Source organism: Saccoglossus kowalevskii, chromosome 21 (assembly GCF_978046115.1).
Source record: "Saccoglossus kowalevskii chromosome 21, keSacKowa6.1, whole genome shotgun sequence".
NCBI lineage: Eukaryota > Metazoa > Hemichordata > Enteropneusta > Harrimaniidae > Saccoglossus > Saccoglossus kowalevskii.
This window is the reverse complement of record NC_140661.1, coordinates 6,423,615-6,442,116: the sequence shown is the minus strand read 5'-3', so window position 1 is coordinate 6,442,116 and position 18,502 is coordinate 6,423,615. Positions and strand designations below refer to the sequence as shown.

Here is an 18,502-nt window from a genome sequence, read left to right as displayed (position 1 = left end):
TGGGGCTGCGTACTTTAGATGTTGTTAGGCATCTATTGAACTGACCTGGTAGTCGATACGTCAAGTTTTTCAAGACGTCAAGACGCCCAAATTATTTAATAACACTAGCTGTTGCCTTAAGTCGACTTCTAGATTGCTGTGGTATGTGTTGAGTTTATTGTCATGTTTGTATTATCGTTGTCGTTCGAATTGTTTCGTAATGGCGGCCCAATGTTTTGAAAACCGTCAACATGTCTGCGGTCTGGACTGCTGTCCCTGTGGAATGGTGTTTACAGTCTTCTGTTTTGATTTTGTGTTGTTATTACGAGTGAATTAAGACGGCTTCTCACGTTTCCGGACATCTAAATCGCAATCAGTATTCCGTTCAGGACAGAAATATAGTAAATCTATTGTATGTTTATATATATTATATTTTTGCGAAAATTCGTCATCGTATTTTCAATTGACTTTTATTTCGTATTGTTGAGATCATTTTCAAGATGATCAGAGTCGACGTCACCAATTCCAAAATGTTAACCACGTCGTAAATGTGCATTTATTCAATAATAGATTGAATTGATCTACCGTTTACGATACTTCAACCAATCCATATTATTGAATAAATTCTGTTTTGACTAACTTAATATATTATTTGCATTGACTGCTTTTTTTCATGTATTGAAATCTCATGACCACCATATCTTAATATAAATTGTTTAAAACATTTCAAATATTAAAATACATCTGGTTATAAATACCCTGATCACAATACTAAATCACAAGCATAAATGTACTGCACAGTACTCAGTACTAATACACATGTGTTGACATTAACAGGAATACTAATATTGATGTAAATAGACGTAATCTTTGTGTTTGAATAAACTAACTGTACCTATAGTCCCTTGGTATACCTTAATACTGTGGTTTCCCAGGGCTTGAACTTTAGTGCTCTGCTGGGCATCCAACGTTCCATCCTGCATACCAGCTGAAAATGCCTTGCAATTGTCAAATAAATATTATTAATTTGATGGGCTTCAAGGCGTAGACATCTGAGGCAGTGGTTCCGATGAATTTTCAGCCCAGGTATTCTTAACACATGTATGTCTAGCATGAACTCAGCACAAATATTTATCTTGACTAAGTTATAAATCTTTTATCACATTTATCATTTCATGTTAGTCTCATGTCACTTTGTAAAAATCATTCCATTTTATAATTATAACTTAGTAACAAATTTGTATGTGCACGTACTAGTATGTATAATCATTGGTTGTGGTGGTCATTTTTCAATGTTTTTGTTGTTATTAATGTTTTTTTCTTAATATGTTACATTGTTTCCACCATTTGCATGCCTGACTTGTTGTCATGACGATAGTATCTTACTTCATCTCATTCTGTTATCCTGTGAGTTTTTACTTCATTACCCATAATACATCATGAGCCTAAGAGGAGAGTGAGTACCCCCTATCTTGTTGTTAATTATTTCCACATCAATATCTCCTTATTTTGTAGTTCACTGCACATAGATTTATCTAGAAAATAGTTCGTATTCCTATTTATTGTATACTTTGTGTCATCATTTTAAAAAAATACAAAAATGATGTAAACTTTGGTTACCTTTCTGTAAAAGTGCAGCACAGACAAATAGAACGATTGTGTAGGTAGAACTTAATGTGTATTTATTTAATTTTTTTAAGTATAAAAGTTTATATTATATCAAACTTAAAAATAATAGTGCCATGGTGGGGGGGAGGGGTGGCATTCAACAGATGACTGAATGCTCATAAATGTTTTTCTCTCATAAATACAAAAAAATGTATAAATATGTTATGTACATGTTGTGGACAACACATTACTAATGACAAAGCACAGAATATTATTGCCATTACTGGTACATGAATAGGTACATTTAGTGAACTGCTTGCACATTATTGTCCCAGGTCACTTTGCTGTATGTATATCATCCTATTGCATCAAGAGACACAAATCACTACCTGCATTTTGTAGCAATCAAATCAACTGTCATACCATCTGCAATGTCTTTCAAAAATGTCAGCGAACAGATGTCAAAGCAAACATTGCTAAGAATGTTCCAAGGAATATTGCAATGTTCAAAGAGATATTGGTTAATAAGATAGTGGTTTTCATGATATATGTATGTCACCATCTGCTGTAACTAGAGACTGCATAGAAATTGGTAAATTATAGAGCTGTATGTTGTACATGAATAGTGTATGCATGTTTACAACACAAGCATGAAGAATCTGTTATTGTGTACATTCCTCTGAATGTTACATTGTATTTATAAACTTAATTACGGCAGCTTCCATGGGAAAAATGTTTTTCTGTTGCTTACCCCATATTGTCTATATAGTAAAGTCAAAGCTTCACTTTGAAAAAGAAACTGCAACTCAAAATACTTTATAGCTTATTTTGTTGCTAAAGCAGCTATCTATGTACAGAGCCGTATATATATATATATATATATATATATATATATATATATATACATGTTACATTGGCGTAAATTGCCCCTGGTAATTAAAAAGATAAGGATCTCATAATCTTACATTTACAACAATTCCTACAAGAGGCGTATATATGAAGATCAATAAACAATGTGCACAATGGTGCTGACTTGTTGCAATGTTTCTTTCTTGTTTGTGTATTTTTTCAAAAATAGTTGACAACTTAGGCCCATTTAAAATGTCATAGTAATATACATACATATAAACTTGTTGGAACATGGACCTTTCTATCTGTACGTCGGAACCAAGCATCATATTTTGAGTTAAACAGATACAGGCTATAAAATTTGACACTTATTGCAAGCCTACAATTTTAAAATCAGATAAACTTGAATACAGTTGACTGCGGCACTCAGATTCATTTTTTGCATATGGTATTACCTCCACCATATTTAATCGCTTTACACCAAAATAACTTGTACGCAATAGTTAAGCTGATGCTCTACTTCTGTTCAAAAAGGTTTACACTTCACCACATTTAGACCGTTACGTCAACATAACATGTTCACATCAGTGTAAAAAACAACAACTGTGAACAAGATAATGGTGTGGGCAATATATTAGGCATCAGTTTATCAATAATTTTATCAAACCTTTGCTCAGATTGATTCTATAGTACGAATGTTTCTCCTATAAATCCTATACAACTCATTGGAAAAATTAAAATAAGATAAAATTGCTGTTTACGCAGTATTTTTTAGACCATTAACGAAAACACTAAATTTGTTATATTTGGCACAAAAGTTGCAACTAGAAATGTCTGCAACTGCACTGTCACTGACAGTCATGTTTGGAACCGCGGGGAAATTTTCACTGCTACAAAAATTCTCAGATTTTCGCTCCAGAAATTAAAACGATTGACAGAATTTAATACATTGTCTTTTGTTGATGGTTTGAATTCTATGAAACAATGCTATTGGTTGTGACACATGCTTACTTTGTTTTCCTATAGCTTTGTGAAGAAAGTAAAGATGGGTAAGCGTATGGAGAGAGCATTAAAGGAGAAAGCAGCTTCATCTACATCACAAGAGAATGCTGACGATGAATCTAAAACACCAGGTGAGATTGTCATCAATAGTAAAACTGATAATAATAACAATGTTTTCACTCCAAAATATATTTGTTTGCATTCTTCACAAATTTTCAGACTGAGAATGCAATTTAATATTTAATATTGGTTTTTTTAATTACAGAGCCATACAGCTGTACAGGGGTGTTTGAACAAGATTTCACAGAACTGTGTAGACGAGCTGGACTAATTCTGGGTGAAATTCCCCCTGTTGTGATCCGTCCCAAACGACCCCCTACTCCTCCTCCCGCAGACCCCAAAGCACAGACTGTGACAGAAGATGGGGAGGAGGAACAAAAAGAACCAGAGGAACCACCACCAACAACTTATACCATCAAACCAAAATTTGAATATTTTAAACCAACTGTACAGGTTGAGATGGAACATGAAGACAAACCTGCTACAGTTACAGAGATTTTTATTAGAGGTAACTATGCTTATTGTATGATGCTGTTTTTCATATTCTTGCCCGAGGACATTTTTTTGATTTTTTATTGTATTTTCACTGACATTTAATTTCCTTTAAAGTCACTGTTTTTAAAGTTCATGAATATGCTAAAAAAAATGGATTTAATTTAGCTGATTATACCTATACTATAGCAAACTTATAATCTAGTGAATAATTAATGCATTTACAGTACTTGGTACAATATACCGATACGTACATGTATCACTACATTGCTCAGTTAGGCCACTCATTCATGAACAAACTCAAAACAAAAGTTGTTTTTATTGTTCTAACATAATTATTACAATATAATTTCAATCAAGGCTGGTTACCTCTTATTTTTTGGCACAGGTGTGGATTGTTATCAAAAGTTGGGTTTTGCCAACAATCCTATTGTCCGCAATGATTCTCTTAAATTATTGAAGTTATTCAGGAACCCAGTACAGCATACTATGAATGATTTACAAGGAAATTGTCACAGGTGTCCAGGAACTGTACAATAATTGCTTTGTGATGTTTGTTATGTTTATATGTAATAATATTCTGTTTTCATTGTTGTACTCTAGGTTGGAAAGTAGATGAAATTATGATGAGTGTTCTAAAACAGTGCTTACCAAAAATAGAAAAGTTACAGTCACTATAGTAAGTAGAATCTAATAAAAATGCCGGGCATAGGTTCATGAAACAATGGACACCATAGAGACAATTGATTTGATGCCAACCTGAATGCCTTGATGCTTCTCATTCCTTCACAAATTCAGTCAGTGCAAAGCTTTGTTTATAAATTAGGACTTTGAAGTTGGATACTTTCAGAATACTGTTGAATAAGTTCAAGTCATATAAAAGCCACATATAAATTACTGTATTTGCTTCATTAGAAGTGCATATAAACCAAAAATTGCATTTAATGCATACTAAATCATTAAAATGTCACTTACTTTGGTCATTGAAATGTTCCTGTAAATTTATGTAAGGGCTTCTACCGTAAAATCTGTATTAGAAGCCGCATCCCTAATAGAAGTTGCACCCATTCTTTTTGATAAATTGAGAACTAAAAATCACAATTTCTCATAAAAACTGCATCCCCTCCGTTGCATTGTATCAATTTTAATAAAAGCCATGACTTTTAATACAGATTTTACAGTAATATATAGCAAATGCTTGTTGAGAACAAGAGCCACATTAGATATATTAGAAAAGAATGAAAACACTAAGTGAGTGGCAAAACCAATGATATATCGGCAGACATTTGTATCTAATGGGTATTCACATTCCATAGATGTGGCCAACATAACTAGACTCATAACTAGATTCCTTATGTTAAAATAACCAGACAAATAAAGTAATTTAGCCACATTTCAGGTATCCCTGGGTCCAAATTTTATCAGCCATGACATCCCCAAATGAAACTAATAAGTGAAGCTCAAAAATGAAGTCTAATTAGCAACTCTATCTTTTAGAGGTTTTTAATATAGTAGCTATTTTGGTTTGATCAATGTGATAATTTATATTATTTGTTAATTTCTTTCAGTTTGTGGAATACTAGTCTTACAGGAAAGACACTAGCTGACTTGGCATCAGTTTTACGGGAATGTAGTAATCTGAAGTAAGTTGATCTATCTTGTCATTAGATGTTTGCCAATACAGTCAGAATGGTATCCTCTCTTATGGATATGTTGTTTTTTTTGTCTTTTATAATTTTTTTTTTCATTCATAAAATATTCAAAAAAATACATTACTTCAAAATAATCTTACAATGGATATGTTAATATGGAGTTAATTGAATTTGTTTTTATTACCGTAATACTGTTAAAACTATTGCTATTGAACCACACACTGTCCTTGTGTGAATATATGAATGATTCATATTCATCTAATACACACAACAATTCTTTATACTGTATTTGCTCTATTAGAATTGCATGCACTTACTTACTGCATGTTTTGAAGGTAAATACAAGAATTCTAAATCGTGTATTTGGTTTATTAGAAGCGCATATTATTTGTTCTTAAGGTTAGTTTGAATCAGTTCAAGGCTGGTGCATATAAAATCACACCAATATATGAAATAGCTAGTGAATAGTCTTTGATTGTATTAGGTGTTGCTTGTATTATTTTCTCAGTTCCTTTTGTTTAGAGTTGACAGGTTTCACCATACCATGAGATATTCTTAATAGGTTATGAATACTATGAGTTTTGGTCATTCAAATTCATATAATGGTACCATTGTTTTCAACAGAAATTTAACCATTGATGGTAACCCAGTGGAAGAGGAAAATTTTGCACTTCTGATAGCAGATGATAGTCCGTAAGTTGTATTATTTATTCATCATATTTATCTATATCTCATTTTTGAAATCCATCTGCAAATATACGACTATCAAAATAAATTTAAAGTTAAGTCTAATTATAGATAGTAATACTTATAATACTTTCTTCGATTTTTCAGAGTTGCAAATATTTGTTTGCGAAATAACAAGATAACAGACAAAGGTGCTGAGTTAATTGGCAAAGCATTATCAACTCCTAGAACATGCAATAAAAACTTAGTTTCATTGAATCTAAGCTACAACAAAATAACTGATGTTGGAGCTGTAGCAATAGCCAATGTATGTAGCTGTTATTATTTGTCAGTAACTTCTAATGGATACTGTTGTGATGTGAGAATAGCAAAACTCTGTCTGTATGCAATATTTATTACTAAAGTTGCATTTCCGCTTTGCAAGTACCATTCATTGACCAATGTATACACTATCAAATGTTGAGATTCTTAATAGGAGAAATTAGCTGCTGATTATGAATTTATGCAGTTCTAAATTAAGCTAGATTTGTGAACGATTAACTCTCACTGAGTTAGGCGGCTTTGAAGATCAGTTACATGCTAAATATATGTTTGTCTAAGGGATAAGACCCTCCAGTACTCTCAAAATGAAATGGATGAGAAAGTGAAGGCAGGATATATATATATTTTTTTTTTTTAGCAAAAACAGCATCGCTTTACACATTTTTACCTTGCCCGTACCATCAAAGATGGAAGGGAAAGCTATATTAAGGGAAACATTTTGTCCGGCGTTGTTGTTGTTGTTGTCGTCGTCGTCGTCGTCGTTAATAATTGTTATTGTGTGCATAATAACTTTACTAATTCTATTCCAAACTTTATCAAACTTGGTCACCTTATTCATCAGTATAAAGTCTTCCCTGAGTTTGAACAACAGATGTCCTGTATGAAAATATCATGCAAAAATTTAGAAAATCTGATAAAATATTTTGACTGTTTCTACTTGACTGATCACTGGTGATACACATCAAAGGTCACTGATCTCAGTGGAAATATGCATTGTTGTATGTGTTCAATGAAGCAAATGATTTATCTTGTAATAATATCCTTGGTAATGTATCTCAGAATCCCAAACTGGGTTTCAAAACCAATTCATGGAGAGATTGCACAGTCTGATACACATTTGCAAACCTACCAAAAAAATCTTTACAGAAAACAAGATGTCAGAAAATCAATATAAGCACTCCTATGAACTTTGCCTAACTCAAGATCTGAAGCTAATAGAAAATCTGTTTAGTTCAAAGTTATCAAATCAAAAACAATACATAAAAAATACATTAAAAGCAAAACATTTCATCCACATTTTAAAAAGAAAATTATTCTAAAATATATGTATTCTGTATTTGACAAACAGTTCATTCGACAAATGAAAACTCGCAGGAATATGTTTCAGCTATTAGAACAGAATGATAGAGTTTTTATAATACTAGTTTAAAAACGCACTTCAAAATTGCAGTGTTTGAAGATGTAGATTCTCAGGAGGCAACAGTACTGTTGACTTCTCCCTCCACTGGACACCAACTAACTATTTAAGTTGATTTGCATACAAAGCAGAGCTTGCAACATGATAGCTATTCATAAAGATTTTTTTTTTTTACTTTTCATATAATACAGTAGTCACACAATGAGGCAGTTCATATTTGTCTCAGTGAATCATTAATTTTTGACAAGACACCTGTACAAAATACTTGGACTAAAGCCAACTAAAATATTCTGTTATCTTGCATGTTTTATGAATCTATTCACATCTAAATGCAGCACTTTTTTTTTGCAATGAGACATTTGTTTTTATACTAAAATATCTGAATTACTTTGAATAAAGCTGGAAATTATGTTCCTTAAAATAATTAAACAAATAAGGCACCAATGTTTTTGTAACATATTTACATCTTTTAAGGACATTTGGTAGACTGATTCCCCACTGTTGGTTCAACCCCAAAACTTGTTTGTATTCAAAATTAATTATGACAATGCATATTTATATTGAAACAAACTATGATAAAGGGAATTATATTATATAACAAAGGGCAAGGTCACCAAAGTTCAACTATGTTTTAGATTGTTCTGGGAGTTAAGTTTTACATATTTCTGTGGTTGGGACTGCAAATTAATTACCGAATGGGAAATGCATAGTGTTAGGGAAAAGATTCAAAGTGAAGTAAGAGAAAAAGGAATTTGTTGTCAGCTTCAGTGGAATTCTTGTCTTCATTTTTCAGTAACAGCTGTGCTTGTCTTTGCCCAAATCATATTTTTGTTATGTTTATAAGTATGTTCATTGTGGTCAATGTGACAACTAATTTTTTGGGTTTTCATATGAGCTATATTTTTATCCATAACTGTGCATTTGAATATCTAAGATTGGCAATTTTTACAGAATATGACCATTTCCCACTTTGCAGGGACTTCGTATGAACAGAGTATTGTTGTCACTGTCATTGGCAAGTAATCTGATCGGTGATGTGGGAGCCAAGACATTATCCGAAACTCTCTCCAGATTTGCTCTTTCTCATGAAGAAGTGGTTGAAAGAAGGAAATTGATCCGAGACAAAGGTTCCCCAGACAGAATATCAGGAAAGTCTGTAAGTACTATGAGGTTATCACATAATATCACTTGTTTGTAGAAGTTTATGAACCAAAAGTGATTGGATTAATACAGCCCAAGATTCCACAACTATCAATCAACTCTAGGAATAAGTGATGTACCTTTTTATCACATGACTTAACTCTGAAAACTTATATCAAATTTGAACACTTGATGCACAACTTACTGTCACTTTATCTTTCTGAGCTTTAAAGGTCAGCAGAGTCAGCTTTTATTCACTTTCCACAAAATTGTTTATCATTTTTCAACAATTTTGATCAAGATCTGTGAACAAAATAAACATAAAAACAAAACAAAAGTCCTCATTTTAGCGAGAATGAATATAGTGCTGAATCGGTTAAGCAAATATTACTGATGTAATTTATCATATTGACACTAACTAGACTACAATCTATTGTCACCTCCTGTGAATACATTTTTAATCTAATACCATGGCAATTACTGTTTTTTTTTTCAGCCTCCCCCATCAAGACGAGCTGATAATAAAGATAGACCAGGTAGTAAAGGCAGTGGTACTTTACTTGATAAATCTGACAAGAAAAGAGACAAGTCATCTAAGAAAAAGGTAAATTATCCAGTGTGTTTATAAATAAACTTTGTTGTAACCGTGGACATCAATTACATGTACTGGTGTTATCGCTCTAGACTTATCACAAATTTTTAAGCATCCTGCCTATACCATAGTGTTGTACCTTTGGGCAAGGTGCTTCTGCTGTCTCTTTACCCTGGAGTGAATGGAAACCTGATATGGGTTGTTTGACGCTTAAAAGTTGTAATGTCGGTCTGTGATTCGTTAGGAAATATGTGTACTGTTATAAATGCCGCAGATACATACAGATCTTACATTCGTAAGATATCTGCTTTGCCAAAATTGAAAGGGTTTTCAAAATAACTTTTGCCGACAATACAACTTTAATGCCTATGTTCCCTTATTATAGAAAATTTACCAGAATAACAGTATGCAACACTCATGACATGACACAGATTGTAATATTTTGTCTTTTTTGTCTATTTTGTCTAACATAGTATAGTATAGAACATGTAACATCTTATAAACCTCTCATGTATACTGTAAAAACCTTATTAAATCACAGTAGTAAAAGTATTATTTTTTTATTAAGAACTTAAATAATGGGATACAAAGAGAAATTATTTTGTTCCTGTGCGCAAATTTTAATAGAATAATTTTTGGCTGATTCAATAAATAATGATTCATTTTCAGATAAAAATAGACACAGACAGGTGTAACATTTGCCATAATGTAATCTACATGCATCATTAGCAGGTTTAGCAATAATTTCATGCACACAACTAAAAACCTGCCTAAAAGTAATGTTGTGTCGTGCAGGTTACATCCAAGATTACATTCAAAAAACTATTAAAGCGCACTTGTTTTTCTCCAAAAAATATATAATTTAAATTAATCGATAAATTAATTTAGATGCAATCAGAAATTGATTGTATGTCTTTAAATTCCATTAATATAATAATGATTTCCAAACTATGTTTTGTATAAAAATGTTAGAGCACAAATAAAAAGTACATTTAAATTTTTTTAAGCACTGCAAATTAATAGGATACATTTAATAATTATTTTTTTAGAATGAATTTTGAGTTAATATAGTTTTTACAATACTGTTTGCTCTTAACTTCTTCATACATTCTACTGTTCTTTCTGCTCATTGTTTTTTAATGTCTTATCAAAGTTCATAATGGAGGATATTCAAGATGAGGAGGAATTTCCTTCTCGTGAGGAGGAGATCGTACCACTTCCAAAAAAGAGTTCATCTCGATATAGAGTGTTAAAGGTGATATGTGTGACCCCCGTCACTGTCTAACCGCACACCCCTAGTTTATAATAGTTTGACTCACTCTCAGTCTGTACACATTCTTGAAGTTTGGTTGTGGTAAAGTCGGCTGGACAGAAACTTTTATTTGTTTTATTTACTTTTGAAAGTTATAAAATATTACTGCCTTGTTTACTGTTATTTGTTTTTCACAAGTTATAAGCTATTGTATGTTGTGTATTGGAATTCATATAGCGTGTATTGTGGAAAAAACATTGCTGTATCATTTTTACTGTCAACCATTTGTGCTACCAAAAATAGTTTTGATTTCGCAGTGACTGAATTTCATGAAAGTCAATGACTTGAAAAAATGTCACTACATCTTTTATAATTTTTTTCTGAATTTGGGAAATTCCCAAAAAATGTATGTGTGACAAAACAAATGTGATTCACAGTCTGTATTTTACAATGCATGTGTTAATTGTCAACTTTAGAGATATTACCCTCTGAACCACATTACATACAAAGCATGTTGATTTTATGTCTTTCTAATATCACTTTTGTCTGACAAATCCAAGTGCACATTCGTAGTTGCATGGTTATGTTTTGTGTTTGTTTGTTTGTTGTGTGCTCATTTCTCCACTTCAAACAGGATAAGAAGGGTGATAAAGACAGAGACAAGGATGAGCTGACTGCCTTTGGCAAGGGCAAGACGGCAATGGTAAAAACAACCACTGTCTAATCAGAGTTAATATTGACTAGCACTAACCTCAATTTACTGTTACGGTATTAGATTACATAAAACTTATCTTAAAAAGAAATCTCTATCTTTTAAAAGATGACATATGTAATACCTTAACACAGTGTGATTATTCTAACACATTTGCCGTTCAATAAATGAAAAGACGTCAATATTGTTCTCTCTTTAATTTGTTTCATGCTGTTCATAACATTTATATTCCTGCCATTCTTGCTGTTCTAGATACTTGATTCATTGCCAAACTTGTAAAAGCAAAACCTCATTTGCATATGCCACTCATGATTTCAAATAGTTGACTGTCCCAGATGTTTGATTAATGGTAGAGAGTTTGTTTGTACAAATTATTTCAACCCATTAACACTACATGTATTAAACTAACTACTTCACCATGTTTTATAATTAAAATAACCTAGTTTTAATATTTTACTAACCAAACATGACTATTATCAACTTGAACTTCACTTTTGCTAACAATTTCCAAGCATACATGACTGCCTACCACTTTGTTAGACCATCAACTTCATATTACGCATTTATCAAACTGCTGGCTGGTGCAATAGATAACCAATACCAATACATTAACCCTTTTATATATTTGCTGTGGAAACTACTTAGCCAGGAGTAATTAAAACAAAACAGTAATCTGTTTTTTTACTGCTTTATAATTATAATATTAGTAATTGTATTGGGGAGAGTTTTATCTAGCTGTCAAGGACATTCGTCATATTATGAATTTCTTAGTTGTGTAGAATTTCCAGTTATTTTAAAAATTCTTTTACAGCATGTTTTCTAGAATTATTACCTTCAAACAAACACTGAACTGGGAATCATTGTTTGTTCCTATCCCTGTATCATGTGAATATAGTACTTGGTGAATTTGCACAGTTATTTATATCATAAGCAATGTGTCATATCCACTATAGTTATGAACTAGTATTACTCCTTGCACTGCCTGTTTAGTTTAATGCATAGTTTATGTGTGATATTTCTGTCTTCCCCAAGTCTCAAATACATGCAGTATATAAATTACATAAACACCATCATCAGAATACACATACAGTATTAACTAAGTAGTACCACCAGAACACACTCATTACACAATACAGTATTACATGAATACACTCACTATAGAATACATTGCAGTGAATCACTAGAATACATTACAGTATTAACTAAGTAGTACCACCAGAACACACTCATTACATAATACAGTATTACCTGAATACACTCACTATAGAATACATTGCAGTGAATCACTAGAATACATTACAGTATTAACTAAATAGTACCACCAGAACACACTCATTACACAATACAGTATTAGCTGAATACACTCACTATAGAATACATTGCAGTGAATCACTAGAATACATTACAGTATTAACTAAATAGTACCACCAGAACACACTCATTGCACAATACAGTATTACCTGAATACACTCACTATAGAATACATTGCAGTGAATCACTAGAATACATTACAGTATTAACCAAGTAGTACCACCAGAACACACTCATTACACAATACAGTATTACCTTAATACACTCACTATATAATACATTGCAGTGAATCACTAGAATACATTACGGTATTAACTAAGTAGTACCACCAGAACACACTCATTACACAATACAGTATTACCTGAATACACTCACTATAGAATACATTGCAGTGAATCACTAGAATACATTACAGTATTAACCAAGTAGTACCACCAGAACACACTCATTACACAATACAGTATTACCTGAATACACTCACTATAGAATACATTGCAGTGAATCACTAGAATACATTATGGTATTAACTAAGTAGTACCACCAGAACACACTCGTTACATAATACAGTATTAGCTGAATACACTCACTATAGAATACATTGCAGTGAATCACTAGAATACATTACAGTATTAACCAAGTAGTACCACCAGAACACACTCATTACACAATACAGTATTACCTTAATACACTCACTATATAATACATTGCAGTGAATCACTAGAATTACATTATGGTATTAACTAAGTAGTACCACCAGAACACACTCATTACACAATACAGTATTAGCTGAATACACTCACTATAGAATACATTGCAGTGAATCACTAGAATACATTACAGTATTAACTAAGTAGTACCACCAGAACACACTCATTACACAATACAGCATTACCTGAATACACTCACTAGTATATTAACTAAGTAGTACCACCAGAACACACTCATTACACAATACAGTATTACCTTAATACACTCACTATATAATACATTGCAGTGAATCACTAGAATTACATTATGGTATTAACTAAGTAGTACCACCAGAACACACTCATTACACAATACAGTATTAGCTGAATACACTCACTATAGAATACATTGCAGTGAATCACTAGAATACATTACAGTATTAACTAAGTAGTACCACCAGAACACACTCATTACACAATACAGCATTACCTGAATACACTCACTAGTATATTAACTAAGTAGTACCACCAGAACACACTCATTACACAATACAGTATTACCTTAATACACTCACTATATAATACATTGCAGTGAATCACTAGAATACATTATGGTATTAACTAAGTAGTACCACCAGAACACACTCATTACACAATACAGTATTAGCTGAATACACTCACTATAGAATACATTGCAGTGAATCACTAGAATACATTACAGTATTAACTAAGTAGTACCACCAGAACACACTCATTACACAATACAGCATTACCTGAATACACTCACTATATAATACATTGCAGTGAATCACTAGAATATGTTACGGTATTAACTAAGTAGTACCACCAGAACACACTCATTACACAATACAGTATTACCTTAATACACTCACTATATAATACATTGCAGTGAATCACTAGAATATGTTACGGTATTAACTAAGTAGTACCACCAGAACACACTCATTACACAATACAGTATTACCTTAATACACTCACTATATAATACATTGCAGTGAATCACTAGAATATGTTACGGTATTAACTAAGTAGTACCACCAGAACACACTCATTACACAATACAGTATTACCTTAATACACTCACTATATAATACATTGCAGTGAATCACTAGAATACATTACGGTATTAACTAAATAGTACCACCAGAACACACACATTACACAATACAGTATTACCTTAATACACTCACTATATAATACATTGCAGTGAATCACTAGAATACATTACGGTATTAACTAAATAGTACCACCAGAACACACACATTACACAATACAGTATTACCTTAATACACTCACTATATAATACATTGCAGTGAATCACTAGAATACGTTACGGTATCAGTGAATACAGATTTGCATAATTCATCACTGCCTTGTAAACTGGGTGAAACAATTTTTTTTCAGCAGAGATAGCAATTTTACAACGCTGCATATCTAATTTCCATCTTTTGATTTCATTATTATTCAGGATGCAACAAAAGGAAAAGAAGAAGACAAAACAATTAAAGGAGGAACTAAAAAAGAAGACAAATGGAAGAAAGGTAAACTGTTAATCCTGTGGAAAATTACAATAATTAGTTAATTAATTTAATAATTATGCAAGCACTTCAGATTTTGATAAAAGGCAAACTTGAATAATGTGCTTATGTTATTTAGTTAGATTAATATTTATCAAAATATGGCAGTGTTTAGGCCACTAATTCTATTGTTTTGACTGTATCATTTGTCTCATCTCGATATTGTATGCATATTGACAACACAACTCTTATTGATACACTGTAACTGTACTGTGTTGACTTGTACATACCATAGAAGAATTTGCTCTTATTTTACAAGATCTGATATTTATTTATTTAAAACATGATAATCAATGATCACTACGCAACCTAGCATGTAGAAGAATTATTTGATGTGATAGTGTTGTGCTCTGATAACTTTTATCATGTATGCTTTGATGTTTTACAGGCACTATTGGTATATTAGTACTTTGTGGGGGGTCTTAATTAATCTCTTTATTATTTTCTTTAACCATAATATCCTAACACTAATTTAATACCAATTAAAAATGTAAAACTAACTATTTTTCAGAATAATAAGATATATGAATATGTAATTTGACATCTGTATCTAAAAATTGTTTTTATTTTATTTTTGAAGAACTAAACTTATTTAAGTTATTTACTTTAAATTAATTAGAAGAAATTTATTACCAATTAATAGGGTATTTATTTTCTAAAGTTAAACATGGTATTTATGGTATACATTCATATAATTAATAGGTTTTTTCTGTTCACTGCGAGATATTGCATGTAAGACACAGGCCAAACATCTGCCACAGAAAACAGAACGATTTGATTTTGATTTTAAATTTCTTTTTTAAATGGTTAAATGTTGAAATGATAATCTTTGAAGAGGGAAATATTTCATCAAAATTGACCATCATCACATGTTATAGCACATGTTACATGTTACTGAGTGTGGAAATCCCCCCAAAATACTTTTATATCTGTCTATATCCACACAATATTTTGATGCAACTACTCTATGACCTCAATTTCCCATATATCTCAGGATCTTGCAGTGAACAAAGAAATGATCTATTGTGATAATAATGGTCTATATGATTTAACAAAAGGCAGGAAAGGTTTAAATCTATCATGTTATTTTAACTTTTATGTGACACTTTGAAAACACTTCAGAAGTCATTACATCATAATTATTGTAAGTCCAGTTGTCTTTTGTTACAGTACAACTTTGGTGTTGGTAAGCCTGTTGTCTAATGTGACAATACCACTTCAATTTCATAATTATTGTAGGACTTAACATAATTGTCTGTTGAAAGAGAATTCTCAGTTTGGAAAGGATTCAAAATTATCTAGGCTATGGAGCAATCAAAAATTGTATTTTGGAAACCCAGAACCTTTTTTGAATACCTTTATTGAAGGCAGTAACAAGAAAAGTATCGAAAAGCTTCAACAAAAGTACAATTCAAACTGTTAAAGCACTCATTGACTAAATATTGAAAATAACAACTTAAAAAATGTGGAATTTGTTCTCTCTTACATTCTTAGTGTCAACTCAAATGTGTAAAATTACCAGCATTTGGCTAGTTTGCCATATAAATACATGAAAAACAAAGAAATTACTAGAAATAGAGATAAATAGAGAATAAAATGCAGAACAAATATGCAAAATAATATAATGATTTTAGACCCATCCATCTTATGTGATAGTAAAACTTTAATTCCATAATTATTATTGACCCAGCCACCATATTACTAGTATGCTTTATTGGAATTATTCATTCACAAAGCAGTTACCCTAAAGCCTTAAATTCCAACAAGCGCAATTCATTCATTGTTGAACATTTCACATCACTCTCATAGTTTTGTGAGCATATTATGGGGATTGTATAAAAGCTAAGATTTGTGATCATGAAGTTCACCGGTGTTCACACTATCTACTCTCAATATTTCTGGTGTATATATACATTAAACTGGTTGTGGGTAGTATTAACATCCCAAGTCCTACTTCCTCTTGCAATGCATTATGGGAAATGACTGTATTGGACACCATAAAGTGTATTTCACCTATGATGATAATTATATCTCCATTTCTTTCTCCCATCCCAAGGTGTTGGCAAGATTGCTTTGCTTGGTAGGCATATTCTGGAGAGCGTTACCAGTTTATTACCTAATTAACATATCACCGAGTGATTGACTTGTAGATTTACAACTATCATCCATTTCATCACGATTCATGTAACATTATGCACCTTTCATTATTCATCAGGAATATTTCAATGATTGTAAAATAATGATACTACATCCCCTTTTATCCCTCATCTGCCAAGATATATGCATGCCATCAACTTTTAAACATATACTAGGTTTTAAATTGTATTCATGTAATCATAGAAATCCATCCAAATGACGGTATTTTAGTTATTTTCCAACTTGACTTGGCCAACTTTTAATGCTCCCTACTCATCTATCTATTCTTAGTTATTTTTGGAGGGTTTTCAGAAGAAAAAAAAGATTTGATTCACATTATATTGGAAGATTGGTATCCTGTTATTCTAGGGATAAATACACATCTTTTTTACTAAATTGATGCACCTATGTCTGAAAATAAAGAATGTTTCAGAAAAACTATTATTTGTAAAATATTCATGTACGACTGTTAAATGCTTAAATTTTTGGTATAGTGCCCTCATAGGTTTGTAATGTAGATTTTAACTTTTAAGGGAGTGTTTGTTGCTATGGCAATGCTAACTGTAATTTGTTTTCTTTCATTTCTCTTGTCTTGCTTTGATGTATGATGTGCTACTACTTATTCATTCCCATGACACACCTGTACTGTGATGACATCATTATTTAATATGTAAATGACTGGATTGTTTGTTTGCTGCACCTTACCTACAGAAACTCAGAGGCATGGGTCAAAAGGTTAATGACTCTTTCATTGTCTTGCTATTTTAACCAGACCAATTTTACCCACGCTTCATCTTAACAAATAACTGTACTGAGCAGAGGTTTCCTAATAGATTTTCACTGACATTTCAAACAAAACTTTTGTATGCACTACTAGTATTTGTTTATACAAGTTTGCAAAATTTGAGCTATGATGATTATAGTAGGTGAGGGTTTCAATAGCTGCAGACAGTGACATATGTGTAGCTGGTAGCTGCAGCCATTCATCTTACTTGAGTCACACTAATTCCCACACATTTGGGTAATTTTCAGATAAAACATGTTATTTGTTTGTGTTGCCACTGCTCAGGCACAGAATAGAATCAGTCTTGGTTTCTTTGTGCATGAAGTGACCATGGTAACCAATTTAAACAGTACAATGTTGGGCTAACTCTTAAACTTGACAATTCTGTCTAATAAAATTATCTGACGTTTCTCATCAACCAGATTATTTAAAACTCTTGATAATATGAAACAATAATAATGCACGTTTAGTTGTTACTAATGAACTTATCAGCTTTAAAATAA

At 31.8% G+C, this 18,502-nt stretch overlaps 1 protein-coding gene across 7 annotated transcripts in view; it reads left to right on the top strand.

Moving 5' to 3' along the window:
* The window catches only part of LOC100367394 (leucine-rich repeat-containing protein 71-like), a 55,291-nt gene that overhangs the window by 29,728 nt on the left and 7,061 nt on the right, over positions 1-18,502 (top strand). For 3 of the 7 annotated variants that reach the window (XM_085495349.1, XM_085495346.1, XM_085495347.1), the window contains exons 2-11: positions 3,463-3,569; positions 3,704-4,006; positions 4,594-4,669; positions 5,559-5,633; positions 6,267-6,335; positions 6,477-6,636; positions 8,765-8,944; positions 9,425-9,532; positions 14,971-15,043; positions 17,927-17,950. In XM_085495349.1, the coding sequence (XP_085351475.1) occupies positions 3,463-3,569; positions 3,704-4,006; positions 4,594-4,669; positions 5,559-5,633; positions 6,267-6,335; positions 6,477-6,636; positions 8,765-8,944; positions 9,425-9,532; positions 14,971-15,043; positions 17,927-17,950 (1,175 nt within the window). Of the gene's footprint in view, positions 1-8; positions 142-1,357; positions 1,436-3,462; positions 3,570-3,703; positions 4,007-4,593; positions 4,670-5,558; positions 5,634-6,266; positions 6,336-6,476; positions 6,637-8,764; positions 8,945-9,424; positions 9,533-14,970; positions 15,044-17,135; positions 17,160-17,926; positions 17,951-18,502 lie in introns of those variants that run through there. The other 4 variants (XM_085495350.1, XM_085495352.1, XM_085495348.1 and 1 more) reach the window with 4 other exon arrangements.